Raw genomic sequence first — 22,713 nt, 5'->3', positions numbered from 1 at the left:
ATTTAATTATTTAATAAAAACAAATATAGTGTAATAAATTGTACGAAATTAATCGTTATACAAAAGCTAACAATTTTCGATCGAATCAATAATACATTTAAAACATTTCATTTCATTATAATAATAATAAAACAATTTATTTTATATATTACTTAAACGTAAAAAATTTATTTTATATAAATAGATATTTTATATAAGTACAAACAGTTTTTTTTTCTTTTTTTTTCTCTATCAGATCATCAATGTACAATTTCGCATATATAAAACACACATCAAAGAGTTACATTCATTCATTAAATCAAAATTAAAATCATACATAAAGTCCTCTACAATTATATCATATCCGTTAGATAACATTTAACAATTAATATGAAATATTTATAGAGAAACATTTTTTACACACTCTTTCGCGATATATATATATATATATATATGTGTATATATATACAATATTATAAATAAATAATATTTTAATTTATTTTATACACGAAACGGTCATTATTCCTATATATAATAAACATATCTTCTGTTAATATCTCTTATTATCGATTTCTGTCCTTTTTTTTTCTTTTGTTTCTTGTTACAAGAGATATTGAAAATACGTATTTAATTTAACTCAACCACAACTTGTTTACTTGAAATATATTTTATATCAATCTATAACTATAGTCCATGGATGATCTGGTATATATCCATACTGTATATATTTTAAATGTTTTTCAAGTTTTTTATAAATAGGATCAGACTGTTGTAAAGTCGGTATATGAAAATCACGATCCATAAATCCTATATTAGAAATGGGACTAATTATGCAGGCAGTACCAGAACCAAACATTTCCAATAGCTAATAGAAAATAAAAAATGAATTATATAAGGAAAACGATTTTACACTGTTGCATAGTTAATTATTTTAACTTACTCTATTTTCTGAAAGTAATTGACAAATTTCCTTCATGGAGATTTTTCTTTCGGTAGCTTTATACTGATTCCATTCCTGTGAAAGAGCCAATATAGAATTCCTTATCACACCGGGTAAAATCAAACCATTCAATGGAGGCGTCACCAATTCCTTTTCTATAAATATATGCGAAAATAAGTTATTATTTTAAATTCAATGATTTTTCACATGTATCATAGAAACAAAAAAAAAAACAAAATATATACTTATAGAGTTATAAACAAGTAATCTTCTTTTTTTTTACATGCTAGTACGATTTAATGATCAATATCTACTTATAGATATAATTTTATTATATCTATTTATATTTATTGTATAGACTAATATTATTTGAGTTGCAAAACAATGATGTAAAAAAAAAAAAAAAAAGGAGGATATATAAAAAAGTAAATGGGAACAAACTTGTTCTTAAATAAAACTTGATTCGTACCACCATCATCATTGATGTAAACCATAAAAATGTTCATTGCTCCTACTTCGGTTATTTCATTATGTTCTCCATATAGCCATAGCACTTGTTGATATCCTTTTTTCAGAGCTTTTTTTACTATCTTGATCGTAGGACCATAATTACTTCCCACTTTATGATTTCCACAGCCACCTGGCCATGAGCGAGTATGTCCTGGATCTGCAAGCAGGGACACCCCAGTTTCCATACTGGTATTAAAGTACGATCCCACGGGGCATAATATTACATACAATAATGCTGAATCTGGCGCTGATACTCCCAATGTAGGCTATACAAATAAATTATGATATTTTTATTTATTTTTATCATATATAATAATCGTTCTTCAATTGCATTAAATCATTCGTTACAATAAATCATTAAAGGCAATAAATTACTATCCTTGTTACATATATGAATACACAAATATTTTATATATATATATATATATATATATATATATATATAACATACTACTATACATAATATAATATTATAGTATTCCGAATTATATACTTTCATGTAAAATCGTTGGTATATTTACGAAAAAAAAAGAAAAAAAAAATAGACAAACGAATATCTTATTGCAAATCGATTATATGTGTTTGTTTATTTAACTAAATGTTTATTGTAATATGTAAAATCAGATGAAAAAATTAATGGCCGATGTAAATACAACATATAATCTATGACGATTATATGTAAACTTACAAAAATGACAAATAACATGATGCAATGATTGGCTGTATGAATATTAATGTGTTAAACGTACTTCCACATGATATAATGAATTTTGTTTCATCATACTTAAAAAGTTTCTGTTATCATTGTATCTGATTATGTCACGAGATTATCAGGAAGAACTGAAAATATGAAATTTCATCAATCTTGTTTTTTTGAATCTGAAATAACAGAATATTTACAACAGATAAAATATAAAAAAAAAAAAAAGAAATTGCGAACATTTCGAAACTTTATAATTTTCAAAAATACATTCCACTATAAACTTTGTACAATAAACATTGCTTTTCTATGTGTGTGTATTTTACAAAACAAAACTAAAAGAATAAAAATTATCCATAAATCATGTTAAATATATATAAAAAAGAAAAAAAATACTTTTCTTTCAAAAATTAATATTTTTTTTTTTTTTTCAATTATTTCAGTCGTGAAAAAGTTACAAATAGCATTTAATGTTTCCCAATTATATCAAGTGTATTGATGATAACTTTCAGATGAACTATGCTTTAAAGAAAAGAGTAATAGATAATACTCATATCTTTTTTGTAATTGTGAAACAAGACTGAAGAAATAATACTGCTTATAAGAAGACTATAAGGTTATACAACAATCAAAGGTTGTTCATAGATAATGAATGATCAATATAAAATTTCATCTATATAAGCCATAATGTAATATGATTTAAATGACATTCTATAGTGAAGATAAAATTTTCATATATAATTAAAGCATTATTACCAAGTTATATATTATGTAAATAATCTTCTCCTCATTGACATTCTTAATTTTTTTTTTTAAGCAAAATATGAGAATTATATTATTTCTTTTATCTAACATGTGGCCCTGCCCCAATAAAAGAACATCAAATCTTTATTTATCTTATTTATTTTTCTATTAATATTGTTTATTGAGAAATTTACTGATTATTATTTCTATACAATGAAAGCGATGACGTCAGTGACATAAGTGACACTATTATCGCTCACATTTTGCTTGTGATTTATTAAATAAATCCTTCTACTATGTGTTAATATATAATATCGATTCACGATCTTTCTTTTTATCTTTGTTCTATAAAAAAAATCTAAGAATACTTACATCAATTCCTATTAGTGTAGGACGTATGTAGAGACTAGCAGCAGTTGAATGTGGAACCCATTCCTGATCTATGCTTATTAATCTAGTAAAACATTGAATTAATTCATTTCCATTGAAGCTAGGTAGACCAGATACTATTGCTGAATTATTCATTCGCTCCATATTCAATTCAGGCCTAAATATTCTTATTTTTCCATCCACTCCTCTATATGCTTTCATACCTTCAAACAACTAAAAAATAAATAAATAAATAAATAAATGTATGTAATTAATTTTATATTTATACATTTCATCATGTACATTGTTAATACAATTATATATATATATATATACCTCTATTGCATAATGTAAGACTTTAGCAGCTGGATGAAGGACTAAATTTTCAAAAGGTGTAATTTCTGGTGCCTGCCATCCACCTAATGTTTCATAAAAAAAAATTTTAAGCATGTGATCTGTGAAATATTTGCCGAAAGAAAGCGATCTAACATTTGGTTTTGGTTGAAGCTGATGTGGTGCTGCAAGACGGACTGACAAATCAGCGTACTATATGAGAGAGAGAGAGAGAAAGAGAAAAAAGTGAAGAAAGGTTAATTAATTTGTTTAATTGTAACAATTAAAATAAATTTTACTATGGCAAGGATGATACCTTGAACGATCGTTCCGGTTGAATCTCATTTTTATCTCTAATTTTTAAAGACGAACTCCATCTTAAGCTTTTCTGTAGGTGGTTCAAAGAAGTTCCAGATGATAAAATCTAAATTTAATATAAACGATATTAAATTTACAAATGAAAATTAAGAATTATTTCTTTCTTAAAATTATCACTAACTAAGAATTTAATTAAATATCTTTAAAAAAAAATTATGTGAATAAATACAAATATAATAATAATTAAATTTAACACATTATTGATGACTTTGACGTTAATTTCGTATTCATATTTAAATAAGTTTTGAAAAATATTATTCGTTGAGTATGTAGGTTAGGTTAGTTTGACACGTGTGTATAAATATATATACACATATATACATAACATATAGGCACATACACCAATAAGAATCAATGGTTTGTATACAAATTTCGCGCTAATCTATAACGTTATAGATTAAATTGTCATCGAACGAAAAAAAAAAAAAAAAACTGAAGAAAAAAGAAAAAAGAAAAATAATTATCCATTACCAATTGATAAGCGTTGTTAATGAGTTTTAGAAAGCCTTGAATTTTAAGTTCGAATAGTCTAGTATTATTAAATAGTTCTATTATCTAGAAAATTATCTAGAAAAGAATTAACTTGATTATTATGATTGCGTTTATATACGTCATTTGTATCAAGGAGGAAAAAGTTGTTTAGAAAACAAATTTAATTAATATAAATACGTACGTAAATAAATTTGAATTGTTTATGATAAATTGATCACATCATTTTAAACGTATGAGAATCTCATATATTTACATTATATGAGATTTTGTATACTTGTTATATATAAATAAGATAAATATACGCCAAGCGTGATAATACTACCGAAATATGTATGTTGTAAAATTTTAAGAATTTCCCTGGTAAAATAATGTGGTCTTACAATCCTTTTAATATTATTTTTCTCATCGTATCAATTCTCGATCAAGTTCATTGATATGATAAAATTATTGAATAAATGCAAGTTCAATCAAAAGTTAATTAATTTAATATTTCATTTACGCGTATTAAACATATCAATAATTCGTAAAAGGAATATTGTTTATTAATTTTTTAATTTGTTAAAATTTATTATGAAATAATACGATAAGTGGCTGATGTGAAATTTTTCACGTGCATTACAATTCTTTTTTTTTTTTTTTTTTTTTTTGGATTTTTTATTTATTTATTTATTTATTTTTATTTTTATTTTTTTTTTTTAATGACACAAAACAAAAGCTTTCCTCTATGTTATTTAAATGTCCCTTTTTCAAAAGATATTTCCTCTAATTCGTCGGATCAATCATATAAGTAAGAAAAAGAATTTTCTTTTCTTTTTTTTTAATTCTTTTTTGTTTTTGCTTTTTTTCTTCTAAATTAAATGCAATACAATTGTAAAAATAACGTGAACCTACCTTGCGTCGCAGATAAACCATGGTACTCAAATACAAGATTAAATCAATTCGTGTACGTAAATCTTATGTAAATTCGAATATAAAAATGTTCGATATCCAGTTGATCATTCACGAATAAATATAACAATCTTGAATATAATAATCTTGATATTTTTTGTAACTGTTGTGGTTATCCGATGATATTTCTCAGATATCAATTCTCGTATTAATATCCTCGTCCTTTTGCGATGTATTAAAAAAAAAAAATCCAAGCCAAATAAGGAAGAACAAGAATAAAAAAGAAGAAAAATAAAAGGAAGAGGAAGAGGAAAAAGAAGAAGAAGAAGAAGAAGAAGAAAAAGAAGAACAATAAAACTAGCACTAAGATGGAACACACTGCGTAATATATAAGCCAGATATATATCTAACGTATTTGTTTTTTGACGAAATTATACTTGATAAAAAAATAAGGAAAACTCATAAAAATTCATCTACGTATGTCACTTCCGTAGTATCCGTTTCCTCGCGTATACTTGAATAATATATTTGAATTGATTATTCGTTTAATAGTTTGTTTATCAATGTTAAAAGAGTGGGAAAGAAACGTTAGAATTGTGAGACATTATCCCCACCCAAAAAAGAAAGAAAATGTAAGCAGGGAACGAATATCGTTGATTCGGCAAGTACATATTTATGTATTTATAAAAAATAAAGCATATGATTAATCGTACGATTAAGATTCCGAGAGGGGACGACTGCTACTTGAAAACATGTTGATAATGGATGTCGTTTTTATTGCGATAAGGAATAAATGTCTTACCGAGTGCTTTGTTGTCGAGAACATTGAACGTGCGTACAAAACGTTCGTTTTACCCTATATAAAACTTTTATTGGAAAAAAAGAAAAAAAAAAATTTATACTGTGACGTACAATTATTGACCGCGTTCACATTCATATTTTCAACTTATACTTTTAATTTCTAATGAAATACATTGTTAGTCATAACCTTCCTTATTTTGATAATATTCATTTGCTTAATTATATACATAAAAAAAAGCGAGTACGTTACTGTATTTTAATAAATTATTCACCTAAATACCTCATCAATATTAAAACGATATTCGAAGTTCGACATTACGATTGGCCATTTAGATTACGTATTGACTCACCTACAGCATAATTATTTAACGAATACTTTAGTAATCATTTTATTTTATTTTTTTCCGATTAAGCTTAGTCGTTGACTTTGGTTAACTAATAATTCAATAATAATAAATAATGCAAAGATTTTTTTGGACTATTTATGATTGTATATATATATATATATATATATATATATATATATATATATATATATATTTTGGTAATTAGAAAAAAGAAAGACGATAAAAAAGAGATAGTGCTAAATGGATAGTGCTAAAAGTGAACAAGATTATGTTTATTTTTTTGTTTTTGGAAATATATTATTATATTAATATATATATATAATATTAATATATTTAATTGTATTAATTCTATTTAACTGCTGAAGAAATATATAATATAAATTTTTAATTACGTGCTTTATATTGGCGCTAAATATAGTGTTTTTTCAAAATTACTAAGATTCAAAGGAAAAAATGATGGCAGCACTGAATCGATTAGAGAAAGTACATCAAGCGACAGTCAATGAAAGTTTGTAGGTTAGTTTCATTGTTTGGACGTTTTAATCGCGAGTGGTGATATTCAAGTTTTAAATAATAAAGAAAAAAAGAATAACGAGAAAATGAGTAATTCAACTATTTCCGATCAATCCCTCATGGATAAGTCCATGCGAAGTGTATTCGGTAAGATATTCAATAATTTTTAATTGAAAAATATAAATACTTAACCTGTTAACCTATTAACAGATTCAAATTTTCTTATGATATAAATACAAATAAATCATTTGTTTCTCACTTCTATTAAAAAAAAAATATTATACCTTTCAATTTATCATTTTATCATTCATTAATTCGTGTCAAATTTCACTTTATATATCCATTTTTAACGATCGACAATATTGCCGGTTGACAAGTTGAAAGTAAAGATTTAATTAGAATCTTTTTTTCTTTTCTTTTTTTTACAGTCGGGAACATCCCGTATGAAGCTACGGAGGAAAATTTAAAAGATATATTTAGCGAAGTTGGGCCTGTACTTTCTTTCAAGTAAGTCTTTCATAATGGTTTCCTGTAAATTTTATTTTGTTCTTTTTTTTTTTTCCCCCTTTAGAAAACAAATTATTATATCTTAGTATTATAAAAAATGTTTGAAAGTAATGATACATTCTTCTTCATCTATGAAATAAGATTATCAAATTATTTTTAGATTGGTATTTGATCGTGAAACTGGGAAACCTAAAGGATATGGCTTCTGTGAATACAAGGATCAAGAGACTGCGCTTAGTGCTATGAGAAATTTAAATGGGTATGAAATTGGCGGAAGAACACTTCGGGTAGACAATGCATGTACAGAAAAGAGTCGTATGGAAATGCAGAGTCTTTTGCAAGGACAGAATACTGAAAATCCATATGGCGAGGCAGTTCAAGCTGATAAGGCTCCAGAGGCTATAAGTAAAGCTGTTGCTTCACTTCCACCGGAACAGATGTTTGAGTTAATGAAACAAATGAAGCTATGTGTGCAAAATAATCCTAATGAGGCACGCCAAATGTTATTACAGAATCCACAACTTGCTTATGCCTTGTTACAAGCACAGGTAGTAATGCGAATAGTGGATCCTCATACTGCAGTTAATATGTTACATAAAGCTAATCCAATCCCAGGAGTATTAACACCTTCCGATAAACCAGTTACTCATCAGATTCCTCCACGTATTGAAGAACCATGGGCACCACCAAGGCCTACACCAGTTTCCAATCCACCTGCACCGATTTTTGCTGGTATTAATTATGTTTCTATTTCTATTATTCTGAATAATTATACAATGAATAAGTTTTCCAAGACTGTTTGTTATTATCATTAGGTCAAGATGTAGATCTTAGAACATTAGATAGACAAATGGATCCTCGTTTAGCAAGAATGGATCAGGATTTAAGAGGACCGCCCCAAACTCAAACAACCCCAGTTACCGCACCACCTATCATATCCGCTACTACTGACCCGAGAGGGCCTACTGCTTTTAATATAACAGACAAGTTAGTATACTATTCATATATTTACTTATTTAAATTAATTAAACAAACATATTCAAATATATACTGTTTTTTGCAGCAGTCTTCCTGTAGAAGGAGTGGAGAGGTCTTGTTTATTATTTCAAATAATTGTTACTCGATAATTATTATCCATTATATTAACCTGATGGTTTATGATTTTGTAGCTTTTGTCGTGATCCAAGAGCTGACAGATTTGGTAGAGATCCAAGGGATCCACGAGATCCCCGTATGCCTATTGATCCGAGAATTACTAAAGCCAATCGTATGTATATATTTATGGAAATCATTAATATGAAATAGTTTTATACATGATAATTTTACAGCACCTGTACCAGTAGCACCGCCGGTCGTACCAAGACCAGTAGCAGCACCTGCAGTTCCAGCACCGACTGCAGTTTCGACTAGTGTTGTAGGTCCTGCTACTGCTCTTTCAACATCTGCAAGTTCGGCTACTTCTAGACTCATGGCTGGTATGTCTCCAGCGGGAAATATACCAAGTGGTGCATCAGATCAGGAAAAGGTATGTTGGTTGAAATTATATATAAATAAATATATATAATTTAAAATAATTATAAGCAGATAATTAATATATGAAGTAATTATTATTTAGAAAGGAGATTTTGTTATGGTATTATCATTATTATTATTATTATTGTTATTGTTGTTTTTGTTGTTATTATTTTTATATATATATATATATATTTATTTTTTTAGAAAAAAGAATTATAATTAAGAAGTTATAAGAACTTCTATATATATAAACATACAAATCATACGTTTTTTACTCATATTAATTTTTCTACAAATTAAACAACATCGGAAATATTAATATCTATTATATAAATTTATTTCTTATCACAGGCTGCTTTAATAATGCAAGTATTGCAATTGTCGGATGAACAAATTGCTATGCTTCCGCCAGAACAAAGACAAAGTATTTTGGTTCTTAAAGAACAAATAGCTAAAAGTACACAGCGTTAATGATACAAGATATAATAGATATCGCTTAACAAAATTATTTGTTATCACAAATAATGATAAAGACTATTATCTATATAGGAACATTATATTTTTTTTAAATTACTTATTTATATGTCTAATATATAAAACAAAACAAAACTTTTCATGTAAACTTGTTCTGAAATAAACATAAATGATTCAAGATTTTATTTTTTTTTTTTTTTTTTTTTTTTATTTATTTATTTTATTTTGTTTTATCTTATTTTATTTTATCTTTTTTTTTTTTATTTCTTTTTTATTTTTTTTTTTTTTTTAATCAGTCTTTCTTCGTCTTATTTATTTGAAAAAAACCGTCTCTGATTAAAGAACTATAAATCAATTTCTTACATGTTTTATCCACGTATAATTCCACAAACAAATGGTCCTTACAACGTTCCTGAAATATAATCTTATTGCATCAGGGTTTTTTTTTTTTTTTTTTTTTTTTTTTTTTTTTAAATGATTTCATGTAAAAATAATATTAATTATTTCGATATTAAATTTTTACCTTAACTTTAACGGTTATACGATTACTATACTTTCGGTACATTTTTTCGATTTCCACTATTATGTTTGAGAATTTTTTACTAGTGGCAACATTAATATTCCATAATTGACATTTTATAGCTATTGTTGGTACACTGAACCATTCTTTTTTCAATATACGTAGATTACAACTTAAAAAAAAAAAAAAAAGAAAAAAGATTTTACATAATATACATAACAACAATTTATCTTATAAAATGATAAGCAACGATACTTACTTTTCCAATGTTACTTTTCGATATTCATCATTTCCAAAATCAACGTACCATAAGTGAACGAAAGTCTTCTTTGAATTTTTTATTTTGGTAGTTTTTTTAATAATACATCTATACCAAATATCATCGTTAAACAAGGCACAACAGGGAGTATCTGAAGTATCCAATATGTAATAATACATTAATTATAATTAAGATTAAAATTTGTTTAACAACTTACGATAATTTATATCGTTATAATATACTTACTGGAAACTAAACTTTCGATCAATGGTTGTTTAGGTGCTTCCCTTTGTAAACTTTCCATTAATATTTTATAACGATTGTAATAATCGTTTAATATCTGAAAAAAGAAAAAAAAAAGAAAGAAATAAATGATAATAATAAATGAACTATATTTTAAATCTAACATAACAACGAAAAATAGAATCTTTATCTCTAAAACCATTAATAATTATTTTTAATATAACAATTACCTTAGATTTTTTATTTTCCCTTATTTGAGTATAATATATAGTTGCTGTTTCAGTATAACATAAGTCTACTTCAAAGGTATCAATGTCATTGGGAATAATGATTGGTATATATGTGTCAAAACAATCGATATTTGTAATTTTTAAATTGGTATGAGCTAATTCTTTTTTAATCATTTGTAAATTATTATTATTATGATTGTCTATCTCATCGAGATTATTTATTATTATCATAGAATTATCGCTAATAATGTCACTGTCTATATCTGATAAGTATTCCATAATCATTTCAGTATCTGTGTCTATATCAGAGATTGTTCTATTATTCACTATATATTTTTCAATAATTACATTCGAAGAATTCGAAGATATATCGTCTGAAGTAATATTGCCCGATATTTCGATAGGATTCGTATATATTGAATTAGATGCCAAACGAATTCCTAATTCATTAGTAACGAAAGAAAGAAGATCGCATTGTTTTGGTTTCAATAATGTGATCGATACCTGTGAGAGATTATATATATATATATATATACATATATATAGGCTGATATACATTAGATATATTAAAGTACAGATTAAGTGAATAAAATAATTAAAGAGATTTGATATCTTACAACTAAGTGCGTATCGGTTTTTTCTAAAACAGTAACTTTACATTCCTTTTCCACAAGAAATACATGTATTCTATCCAAATCTTCTATTTTCCATTTTCCTTGTTCCTGTATTAAACGAAAAAAAAAAAAAAAAAAAAAAAAAAAAAAAAAAAAAAAAAAAAATTTAACATTTGTAAAAATTCTTTATTAAAATATGAGAGAGTTTTATTTAGATGGTATTACCGGATTTAAACCGGGAACAATGCATTTAATACACTGGATTGGTATATGTTCTAAAATAACTCTTTTTTTTACAAGTCCAATCGAACATTCTTCGATATTTCCATAATCAACAAATAGAACCTGTTTAATGAGAACGATATTTGTTTTTTTATTTTTTTATTGTTTTTTTTCAATAATACATATTAAAAAAATTCTATTCAAATGATCATATCATATCATATGTTCATTACTTTACCTCTATCGTATTTTCATCTAACACGGCTAATACTTTCGCTCTGTACCACTTTTTGTTGCCATGATACTGCGCGATACATATATCTCCTTCCTTCCATTTTCTATCGCATGGTTTTATCTTGATCTTTTTATAAGAATCAGCTAACATTGTCTCTATATATTCTAACGTCCTTTTTGCTGTGGAATAAATAGTTTTTATTTTTATAGAAAGGATTTTTCTTTTTCTTTTTTTTTTTTTTTTGTGTATACATTTTATATAATTTTCAAATTAAAGATACTTTATGCATAACGAATATCGTTTGTTATTATAAAACATTTGCACAAATTTAATGATTATACCATTTTTTTTAGAATGTAAATAAATCATTCCAGAGTGATCCAAGTACGTTGGTATGGCAATGAAGTTTTTCTTTTTTATTGGAAGTGCCGGTAACCAATCTGTTAACATTGGTACTTGGATAGCATCGTTAATGCTCGATGTAGTATTAGAATCATCTTCATCTTCATCTTCATCTTCATCTTCATCTTCATCTTCATCTTCATCTGCATCTGCATCTGCATCTTCATCTTCATTTTCATCTTCATCTTCATCTTCGTCTTCTACTTCATACTCTATTTCATCTTCTACTTCATACTCTATTTCATCTTCTACTTCATTCTTTACTTCATACTTTTCTTCTTCGTCTTTTACATTTTCGACTTCTTCTTCATTTTTCGAACGTATATTTAAATTCATTGATATTATTTCTGACGCAGAAATTTCATTATTACTTTGTTCATTCGATTCAATGGAACATTCTAATCCTTCATTAACAGAGAACCATTTTATATTTTCTTCATTATCTTGATATCCTATCTGGGTTTCTAATAATTCTCGTTTAAATTCAATAGCCAGTATCTTATCTATTTTTGCATTGTAACTGTGAATTTTATTTGTGTTCAATTATTGAAAAAAAAGAAAAAAAAGAAAGAAAAAAAATAAAAGAAAATTATATTTTTCATTTATTATTATTAAATTCCTATAACAATAGTTAATATTATACATACTCTTTTATTGGTAAAGCAAATCCAGCTTCTACTAACATTTTGTTAATAGAATTGATTTCCGTTTTCATTGGCGATAATGGTCCATCTGGTTTTGATTGTTTCATCCAAAGTTGAACGGGTATTATCTCTTTATTCTGTTCCATGTCCGACTATAAAATATATATAAAAAAAAAAAATATATATATATATATATAAAAAGAAAAAATTATTACACATCATATATAAAATCTTATAATTTAATTTTCTAATTTCTCAATGATTTATAATAAACTTACCATTTTCGTAATATAAAATTGTGAATTTTGATTCTCGTCTATTATTTCTGACAATTTTTGACAAGACACGGAAGGCCAGATTTTTGAACCGCCACATGGTAAAATACCGGCGAGCTTAACTTTAAATATATATGCCGGTTCTTGTCGAAATTTTCGATCTAACGGTTGTATATGCTCAATCGGAATTATTTCCTCGATTGCCATATCATAAAATGATACTAGAACTTCTTTCGATGTAATGACGTTTAATATATAAGCGCGAAAATAACTTTTATCTTTTTTCGAATAAACGACACAAACGGAATCCTTAGTCCAGTTCTTTTCTTGTGGTGAATGATATTTTCTATAAAAATCTTGTAGCTTCGACATGAATATAAACTTTCCTTCTTCGCGTGACACGTCAGAAACATAAATACAATCGGGCGATATAGCTTTATGCACTTGAATGGATACTTTAAAGGGATCGGATTCGATCGTCGGTGGATCATTTGGCATTGTTTCTTCGTTATTCCATTTTACATCGATCGGTAAAGGATTTTTATTTTCTTCATTTCTATCCTTTTTTAAACATAACAAATCTTTGTTCTCCTGATATATCAACGCGCTAAAAATCAATATAATGTTAGATGTCAGATATGTCTGTTAATTAATTAATTAATTAATTAATTAATCAATGAATCAATCAATCGTTAATTTTGTTGAAAGAAATTTTTGAAGAGTCGTCTCTTACATTGGTCCTATTGGTTCGGCGAAACCTTTATTGATTAACATAGAATTGAAATTAATATTGTTAATATATAAATAAACGTCATAAATATTTTCATTTTTAAACATAGATATAACTTTAACATTTTTATTCGTCAATTGTAGCTTCGTTATCTGTATTGTCTGTAAACTCCATTGATTACGATCTTCGGACAATGGAGTTAAATCTTTCAAGGAAATATGTATCGCCTATATTTAACAATAATATAACGTGAATTAATAATAGTAATGATAATTTTATTAGATGATAACAATTGTAAAAATATACATTACCTGCATTCTACTGCTCATGTAATAATGCGGCAATGATTTTAACATATTATGTTCCGACGTAATAGTATATCCAAAATCAACACAAAATACATCGATATATTTTTCATTAATGATTTTCTTGATTAATCCACGATACCACATTCCATTTGAGTATAACGCGCATGGAGTATCTGATGATAATAATAATAATAATAATAATTATAATTATAATAATAATAATAATAACGATGATTAGATTGGGAACATCTTTCTTATGTTTACAAACGATTAAATTAATTATTTACTTATTTCAAGAGGACAGGTTAACATATTACGTCCTCCATTCTTTTTGTAAAACAACATCATGTCCTTCATAAGTTTGTTGATATGTTTACGATTTTCTCCAATCTGCAAAATGAAGAGCAACGACGACGACAGATATTTTAAATAGAACGCAGAAGGAAGCTTTTCAATAATTAATTCGAATATAAATTGAGAAAGAAGATTATTGAGTTTTCTCTTTACCTTCGTAACGTATATGGAATTGGGTGATTCGACGTGTTGAACTGTAACGTAAACGTATATCTCCATTTCAAGTTCCTCGTGAAAGTAAATGATTATTGGTAATGGATTTAATATCTGCAAATGATAAAAAGAAACGATCAAATATATACACACACATACACAAACAGATATATACATATATAATTTATATATATATATATATATGTAATAATTTCGTAAAATTTTTTAGAAAATTTAATTTATTTACCTTTAATCTCTGGGACGACATAAGAGTGCCATGTTTCATAAATATCATTAAATCGCGTATCGAGCTATTTTCTTCTTGCGGATTATTCGATTTGAAACAAAGATCGACGTAATGTATATTGCCAACGGTATGAACGACGTACATCAATAATGAATCATTTCTGTAAGACGACGAAAAGAGAGATGAGAGTACTTTTCTTTTTCTTTCTTTCTTTTTTTTTTTTTTTTTTTTGATTTTCTTTTTATTACGAGCGACGCTCTTTATATTCATTAAAACAAAGAAGAAAAAATAGGAAGAGAAAAGAATAAATAAAATGAAAATATCGTCTTAAATCGGACGTATTTACTTACTTATTAATTAATTTACGAAATGTATCGGTAGCACTCTTGCTCCAACGATCATTCGTCGGTGAGATGTTATGGAGGGAACATTTTGTTGCCAATATAGGTACTGCTGCCAAATAGTATGGGATCAGCTTAAAGCGTTTAATCGATACATTACGTTCGATGTATCCATTGTCGACGTACAATATGTCGTAGGTTTTATCGCCGTTTTGATTTAAGTTAATTTTTATGACCTTCCCACGTTGCCATTTTTTTTCCCGTCGCGTGCAATATTTTAACATATACATTGTACCGACTGTAAAATAATAACGATTAAGAAACGTATTAACAATTTTAACAATATTGAATGTATGAATTAATTTTTAAACGGACAAATACGACGGACAATGTATTTCGTATATAAAAGAAATTTTTATTATATATACCGATAATATCATTTGTTGGATTGATCGCGTTCGTGCTATAAGCTTCAAGATCGTTCGTTAATTTTTCCGCTTGCTTCTGAGTCGACATATTTCGAACGTAAAAGCAGGAAGGATCGACGACCTTTAGTACTTTAACCAATTCGTAAGCTTTAAAATACATTAAAAAAGAATCTGATTAGTCGGATCGCGAGATCTGTAATAAATTGAATTATATATATACACACACAAGACTGGAAATAAATGAAGATCGATCATGATCGATGAATAATTCGTTCATTGAAATGCATGAATGAATTGTTTTCTCTTTCTTTCTTTTTTTCTTTTTTTTTTTTTTTTTTTTTTTTTTTGATTACAAATAATAAATATTATTGTGTACCGTTTCGTGATATACCTGTTGGTATTCAAAAATGATTTTCGCGCGCGTTTTACATGAGAGTTCGAAGGAAGAATCGTTGTCCATTGTTCTTTAACGCATTCGTAGGTGAAAGTTCAGTCACGAGTAGGCAATCCATTTTACAATGGCTCATTGAAACGTGTTATGACACGAGAGAACAATGATATTTTCTCTCTCTCTCTCTCTCTCTCTCTCTCTCTCTCTCTCTCTCCCTCCCGTTCGAAATCTCTCTGAATCACTGCGTTCGTTCGCTTTAATGAGCAAATCTGCGATTGTGTCGAATCATATAGTCTCGATCAATCGTCGAAGATAAAACAATTCGAAAAAGTATTGAAAAGAGGATTGGAAAAGCGAAACGAACCAGTTTTGGCTTTGGCCAAACAATTGTCGATTTATCTGTCGATCGGTGATCCGATTGATTTTTATCATACCCATTCGTGGAACTATATAAAACGATGTTCTCGTTAAATACAGATAGGATAATATTAATTCGATTTTTTTTTCTTTTTTTTTTCTTTTTCTTTTCTTCCTTTTTTTTTTTTTTTTTTTTTTTTTGCATAAGTTACTTACATTCCAATCGAAGGGAGCTTTCGGTATTTCCAGAAGAAAGAGAAGTCACGGAAATGGTTTTGTTTGGTAGAACCGAAAGTTCTTCTTCCATCGAGGGATCTATTGAATTAAAAGAAATATTTAAATAATTCATTTCCATTAGAATAATTTTCACCTTTCGTTCGTTCGTTCGTTCGTTCTTTCTTTATCTTTTTTTTTTTTTTTTTTTTTTTTTTTTTAATAATGTTAATTATCTTCATAATCGCACGAAAGATTCGACGGTTGTTTCGTTATATATCGTAAAATATTTGTATTGTTAAAAAAAAAAAAATCATAATTACTTTAGCACACGTTCGTGATTACGACGATGGAGGGGAATAAAAAGTTATGCTTATTTGAAAGTTATTATTACAGGGAGCAATTGAAACGAGAGAAGAACGACGTCGCGACGTTAAATATTCTTTTGCTTTTTTATTATTTTTTTTTTTCATTTTCTTTTTTCTTTTTCTTTTTTTTTTTTTTTTTTTTTTTTTTCGTGAAAAAATAAGTCGGTAGGAAACAGAGGCATTCGGAGGGAACCACCAAGCCGTTGGACTGTGTTCCTCCTCTTCAACTTGCGAAACATTATGGCGTAACGAGAAACGAATTTAATGGTAACCGCGTAAAAAAAAGAAAAAGAAAAAAAAAAAAAAGAAAAGAAAAAAAAAAGAAAAAAGAAATCAAACGATTTCTTCGCAATGACGACAATTCGAAGAGATTTCTTTACTATTCGAAATAGCTATGGTGTTATCCAAAGGTTCCACTTGGTAATTTTCGGGCAAGAGTTTGGTACGCAATAAATAGAATTGCATCTTCGAAGGTATCTGAAGAGTACAGTGTTTTTCTAGAACATCGATGATGCTTTCGTCGGGTTTAAATCTGTAATGAGAAAAAGATCGATATTTTAACGAATAAAAAAAAAAAAAGAAAAAAAAGTCTCTCTTGCGTTCCTTGCACAAATTTTTTTTTCTCCCTAGTAATAAAAAGTCCGTCTCTTTTTTCTTTTGTTTTGAACTTCTTCTTCTTCTTCTTCCTTTTTTTTCTTTTTTTTTTTTACGATAACACTTTTAAAACTTACATTATTTTGTCCTCGTTAATAAGTGACTCTTTTACCAAGTGACAAGGTACATCGGCGATATCTTTCAATTTGCATATGACATTTTCCAAATCGATTCTTTTGATATTCTCTTTCGCGGTAGAGGCTACCTGTAAAATAACGATAATACAAGAAAAAGAAAAAGAAAGAAAGAAAAAAAAAAAAAAAAAAAAAAAAAGAAAAAAAAAAAAAAAAGAAAATAATCAGTATTGCGTGACATTCGAAGGACTTTTAACTATGGCATTAAATTATCGTTAAATGCCGAACGGTAAGTATTACAGGGTTCTTCTTTGCTTGTCGAGAGAAGACTATAAAGAACACGAGGTGAATGCAAAAATCTGGTGGAAGACAACGATATCGTTTGTAACGACGATGAAAAGGGAGAGAGCGGATCTCTTTTTTCTTAACTTTCGCGAGTTTATGATTATAGTCGCTTGAAGCTTTTTCAAGGGTAGACGTGGATCAGAAAAAAAAAAAAAAAAGAAAGAGAGAAGACTCGAATGATAAAATTCTTGCAAGCTGTTTTTTTTTCCTTTCTTTATCTTAAGAAAGTGGAAAAGAACGAAACGTAAAAAAAAAGAAAAGAAAAAAAAAAAAATAGAAAAAACAAAAAACGAAGCACGAAGCGAAAAGATTCTCCGTAAGGGGAAAAAAAAAAAAAAAAAAAGAAAAGAAAAGAAAAAAAAATTACTTTTTCTAAGTATTATGAAAACAAGTTATATTTTTTTTCTTATGCGTCTTTAGGACTAGCATGAAAATTTATATACCATATCAAATTGAATTTTACGTGCATATCCAATAAATTCTAGCGTTTCGATATTGTCGATAAACGAGCTCGTGCTTGAACTCTCGAGTAACCAAACCGGTTGCACAGTTTCGTGGCCCTACATATATGTATGAAGTAAGTGATTATGAAAGTAGTCTAATTGTAAGTCGTGTACGTGAGATATTAAAAGAAATATTTTATCGTAGCTACGTGGTTTATATTAAAGATTTTTAATTTGGCACGAAAGAATTATTTCTTATCTTTTTTTTTTTTCTTTTTTTTCCTTTTTTCAAGAATAAATAAATAAATAAATAAATAAATAAATAAATAAATAAATAAATAAATAAATATATATATATATATATATATATATATATATATATATATATTAAAGCAAAAGAAATACATAAGAATAACGCACCAATAATGCTCCCTGTAATTGATTTTGATGGGATTTCAGTTGGGTCTCTAGTTCCGTGATATTCTTAATATAGCTATTATTCTGTTCATGAACTTTATCGATCATTCTTCTTTCGATATTCTGTAGGACGCCGTGCAAACGAGCAAAATGTTGTGTTATCGAAGTTTCGACAGTTTCGTTGTTTTCTATTTCCGTTTGCGACATCTGCATAGTTTTCAGCTTCTGAAACGAAAAGATAATGATTTATTTTTTTTTTCCTTTTTCTTTTCCTTTTTTTTTTTTTTTTTTGTAGAATAAATTTTTCATTTTTCTTAAATTTAACGAGAATCATCGAAGATTATTTAACACGTCGGTCATCGATTGAATATTTTGAATAAGAAGTCAGAATCCCGTCATTTCGAAGAAAACATATCGGGGGGAGGGAAAAAAATTTGAATATTTACATTCGATCGATTTCATCGAATGAAAAATAGAGACGATAGTTCGAATGGCTGCTTGTGATACATTTTATTAAATTCTTCGTTGAGTTTTCATGGTCCGATAACGATGCCATAGTTAAATCGTAAGTTTCGCCGCATCGAATTCCGTATATTGAAATATTTGGAATATCAGCCAGAAAAGGTTTATAGCAAGTCCGCATATCGTCGGATAACAAACGGGAGAAAAAACGTATGCTGTTGGTCGGTAGATGTATATCAATCTATCTATCTCTTTCTATACATATACATACATACATACATACATACATACATATATATATATATATATACATATATATATATATGTATATATATATACATGTATACGAAAATTCGTACGAGTTTTGCGAGCTTTCTTCTTTTTTTCCTTTCCATATTTTTTCTTTTCATTTCTTTTTCTCTTACGAGAAACATAAAAATCAATCTAATACATAGATAAATTCGATATGATTATAATAAATTTATTAATACAGGTAGATGATAGTATATACGTACGTATATACAAATTTTCTCTTAGATACGATTAGAATGTTCTATCGAGTTATACGCAAGCATATTGTATTTTTTTATTTAAGTAATAATTTCGTTAGAACGAAAAAAAAAAAAAAAAGAATACATTTTACATTTTAAGTGTATCAAAATACACGTCGTAAAAAATTGGAAAAAGGACGAACGGATTAAGAATTAGATCGAATAAATTTCTTTCGTCTTAATATCGTCGTATTTCGATTGCAATAAAAGATCGCGAGTGTTATTATCGCGTAAATACGATCGTGAAGAGTGTCGTTTAATTTGTTACTCCTTCACTCCCCCGCCTCCACCCACCCACTCGCCATCCTCCCTATCTTCTCTTCTCTCCTTTCATTGTCATTCGTATCTTTATAAAAGGATCTTTTGGAATCACAATAGCGATTAAAAGTAACGCTATTCATAAATTCCTAATCCTTGATTTACATTTTACTTTTATCAATGTCAAAGGCACTATGTTCGCCATGAACTAGAAATCAATCGAATTTCTCGAAAAACGAGTCGGACGACTCGTAACTTTTTATATACGTTTACCTTTTTTTACTTTTGACACAAAGAGAGCGGAATAAGTGGTGGTCGAACTAAAAAGTGTCAGAGCGAGTGCGCTTTATATACAGAATAAGGAGAGACAGGGAGACATATATAGAAAAACACAGAGAGAGAAAGAGAGAGAGAGAGAGAGAGAGAGAGAAGGAGAGAGTAAACAAGAAATAAAAAGAGAAATAAAACGAAGAAGCTAGGTAGGATATATATCCTACCTATAGCCGAGATCGAGGCACTCCGTGAAAGGAAAGAGAGATTCTCTCGCGAGACAGGCTTCGGTGCTCCGTTCGTCGTCATGTTGTGAGAGAACAGAGATTGGAAATGGCAGGGAGTCGTCGAAGGAATGGCTCTGACTAGTGGCGAACGTACAAGTTTCCTCAGTCTTTCGCCTTCCGAGGACCGGTAATCGTCGGCGATTGTATTCTCTTCTCTGTTTCATCGTCCTCGACGAATTTATATATCATTCGTACCTTTTCATAGAATAGCTTATTTATTTATTTATATCATTTAACGCGAATAAGAGAGAGATAGAGAGAGAGAGAGAAAGGGATACAAAGAGATAGAGATAGAGAGAGGAAGAGAGAGGAATAGAGAAGAATAGAGAGAGAGAGAGAGAGAGGGCGTGAGTGAGAGAGAGAGAGAGAGAGAGAGAGTGAGAGAGAGAGAGAGAGAGAGAGAGAGAGAGAAGCCCGTTTCCGGTAGCTTCGAGAAAGTGAAAATGAAACGTGATTGCTCGTCGTAGTAGCGGCTTCTTCTTTCGTTCGTAGAACGGAGGAGGAGGAAGAGGAGGTGGGGAAGGAGGTGGGGAAGGAGGAGGAGGAGGAGGAGTGTGCCAAGGGAGCGTGGAAGTTGTTTTAAGGGTAAAGAGGCGTGAGGAAGGCCGAGGATGTGGCTTTTTCGTCTCGCTATCGTCTATCTTTGCGCCGAGATCGTTCTACCATCTATGACCGGTGAGTTTATTAATAATTTATCCTTTTATATTGTTCAACAAAGATATATACGTGTGTATTTTATTTTTATTCTTCTTTTTTATTTTACTCTTTTTTCCTTTTCCTTTTTTTAATTTCCTTTATATTTTTATCTGATAAAGTCGTAAAAGCTTTAATCGTGAACTTCGAATCAAAAAGGATATATTGTCGTAAAGCGTAGAAAAAGATGAGTGTTATTTTGGTACGTACTACGTAGGTATGTACAATGTATATATGTATATATGTATCTGCCTACGTACATACGTAGGTAGGTAGAAATGTGAGAGAAAGAGAGAGAGAGAGAAAGAGAGAAAGAGAGAAAGAGAGAAAGAGAGAATGTTCGGAGTACCGCGTAAGCGGAAAATTTTTCAACGATCAGGAAGGCTCGTGGGAAAACGTGCTACGCCTTCTTAACGTACGACATCTAGATTTTACATACATATATATATATATATATATATATGTATGTATGTATGTATGTATGTATGTACATACATACATATGTATAAAAGAGTATCGTTCCTCTCTCTCTCTCTTTCTCTCTCTCTCTTTCTCTCTTTCTCTCTTCTCTCTCTCTATCACTTTCTCTAACAGAAGCCGGTAGTTACGTCCACTTCATCGTACTGATTAATATCTCATTAAGGATTCCCTATCGTATCGTAAAATACGATACAAGTACGACACAATTGCGGATAATATGTTTACATGAAATATATTTAAGAATGCATACGAGAATATTATCAATGACGAATGATTAGAATGTGTGTGTGTGAGAGAGAGAGAGAGAGAGAGAGAGAGAGAGAGAGAGAGAGAGAGAGAGAGAGATATTGATTATCTAATACATCCTTATTTTTTTCTTTCATCCATAATAAATAATTACAATAAAGGAATGCAGTTTTTGTCAGGATATTATAATAATGATATAATCCATGAATTTTAATAAATCAATCTTATGTAATGTTTGTAAAGAAAAGAAAAGAAAAAAAAAAAAAGAATAAATAAACAAAATAAAAATCATGTATCATAAATCATTATCCATTAGAGATTTAACATGTTAAAGAAATGATTCTATTATTGAGTTTCCTTATCGATGTTGAGATATTCTATAAAATAAAACAATATCCGTTTCACTCACCATCCTTCGTTCTCTATCTATCTTTCTCTCTCTCTCTCTATCCCTTTCTATCTCTATCTCTCTTTCTATTTCTCATCCTCTTCATAGAAACGTTCATTCC

At 28.2% G+C, this 22,713-nt stretch overlaps 3 protein-coding genes across 10 annotated transcripts in view; 1 reads left to right on the top strand and 2 right to left on the bottom strand.

Moving 5' to 3' along the window:
• Positions 1–522: 522 nt before the first annotated feature.
• Positions 523–5,872, bottom strand: LOC124955581 (branched-chain-amino-acid aminotransferase, cytosolic). The gene is made up of 7 exons (XM_047510201.1): positions 5,337–5,872; positions 3,892–3,999; positions 3,579–3,788; positions 3,246–3,476; positions 1,389–1,695; positions 920–1,074; positions 523–844 (listed from the first exon to the last, which is right to left on the bottom strand). The coding sequence occupies exons 1-7, from the start codon at positions 5,355–5,357 to the stop codon at positions 653–655; spliced, it is 1,224 nt and encodes a 407-aa protein (XP_047366157.1). The 5' UTR covers positions 5,358–5,872; the 3' UTR covers positions 523–652.
• Positions 5,873–6,947: 1,075 nt separating this feature from the next.
• LOC124955580 (cleavage stimulation factor subunit 2) lies at positions 6,948–9,671 on the top strand. Of its 2 annotated transcripts, XM_047510199.1 has the most exons (8): positions 6,948–7,141; positions 7,423–7,501; positions 7,662–8,233; positions 8,317–8,488; positions 8,565–8,591; positions 8,671–8,768; positions 8,830–9,026; positions 9,368–9,671. In XM_047510199.1, exons 1-8 carry the CDS (start codon positions 7,081–7,083, stop codon positions 9,485–9,487), a joined length of 1,326 nt encoding a protein of 441 aa, XP_047366155.1. In that variant the 5' UTR covers positions 6,948–7,080; the 3' UTR covers positions 9,488–9,671. The 2 variants fall into 2 exon arrangements, with proteins under 2 accessions (XP_047366155.1, XP_047366156.1); XM_047510200.1 differs by lacking the exon at positions 8,565–8,591.
• LOC124955575 (RING finger protein 17) overlaps positions 9,268–22,713 on the bottom strand; it is a 187,258-nt gene continuing 173,812 nt past the window's right edge. For 6 of the 7 annotated variants that reach the window (XM_047510175.1, XM_047510176.1, XM_047510178.1 and 3 more), the window contains 22 exons: positions 18,961–19,182; positions 17,756–17,883; positions 17,405–17,556; positions 16,660–16,758; positions 15,696–15,842; positions 15,277–15,565; positions 14,927–15,086; positions 14,680–14,793; positions 14,460–14,562; positions 14,176–14,345; positions 13,868–14,091; positions 13,138–13,741; positions 12,863–13,011; positions 12,155–12,735; positions 11,817–11,992; positions 11,582–11,701; positions 11,360–11,464; positions 10,743–11,246; positions 10,516–10,609; positions 10,270–10,420; positions 10,014–10,182; positions 9,268–9,902 (listed from right to left, as the gene is read on the bottom strand). In XM_047510175.1, coding sequence (XP_047366131.1) covers positions 9,783–9,902; positions 10,014–10,182; positions 10,270–10,420; positions 10,516–10,609; positions 10,743–11,246; positions 11,360–11,464; positions 11,582–11,701; positions 11,817–11,992; positions 12,155–12,735; positions 12,863–13,011; positions 13,138–13,741; positions 13,868–14,091; positions 14,176–14,345; positions 14,460–14,562; positions 14,680–14,793; positions 14,927–15,086; positions 15,277–15,565; positions 15,696–15,842; positions 16,660–16,758; positions 17,405–17,556; positions 17,756–17,883; positions 18,961–19,182 — 4,581 coding nt within the window. In that variant the 3' untranslated portion in view covers positions 9,268–9,782. Of the gene's footprint in view, positions 9,903–10,013; positions 10,183–10,269; positions 10,421–10,515; positions 10,610–10,742; positions 11,247–11,359; positions 11,465–11,581; positions 11,702–11,816; positions 11,993–12,154; positions 12,736–12,862; positions 13,012–13,137; positions 13,742–13,867; positions 14,092–14,175; positions 14,346–14,459; positions 14,563–14,679; positions 14,794–14,926; positions 15,087–15,276; positions 15,566–15,695; positions 15,843–16,659; positions 16,759–17,404; positions 17,557–17,755; positions 17,884–18,960; positions 19,183–20,725; positions 20,880–22,713 lie in introns of those variants that run through there. The other variant, XM_047510182.1, reaches the window with a different exon arrangement.

The sequence above is a fragment of the Vespa velutina genome, chromosome 18, assembly GCF_912470025.1.
Source record: "Vespa velutina chromosome 18, iVesVel2.1, whole genome shotgun sequence".
NCBI classification, from domain to species: Eukaryota; Metazoa; Arthropoda; class Insecta; order Hymenoptera; family Vespidae; genus Vespa; species Vespa velutina.
This window is presented reverse-complemented; position numbering and strand designations above follow the sequence as displayed.

Excerpts from the sequence above, each read along its gene's own strand:
- LOC124955581 (XM_047510201.1), bottom strand. The coding sequence starts at position 5,357 with ATGGTTTATCTGCGACGCAAG. Across the intron at positions 3,789-3,891 it reads AACCGGAACGATCGTTCAAG|TACGCTGATTTGTCAGTCCG; the intron begins GTATCATCCTTG and ends TCTCTCATATAG. Across the intron at positions 845-919 it reads AATTACTTTCAGAAAATAGA|CTATTGGAAATGTTTGGTTC; the intron begins GTAAGTTAAAAT and ends ATTTTCTATTAG.
- LOC124955580 (XM_047510199.1), top strand. The coding sequence starts at position 7,081 with ATGAGTAATTCAACTATTTCCGATCAATCCCTCATGGATAAGTCCATG. Across the intron at positions 8,234-8,316 it reads ACCTGCACCGATTTTTGCTG|GTCAAGATGTAGATCTTAGA; the intron begins GTATTAATTATG and ends TATTATCATTAG. Across the intron at positions 9,027-9,367 it reads GTGCATCAGATCAGGAAAAG|GCTGCTTTAATAATGCAAGT; the intron begins GTATGTTGGTTG and ends TTCTTATCACAG.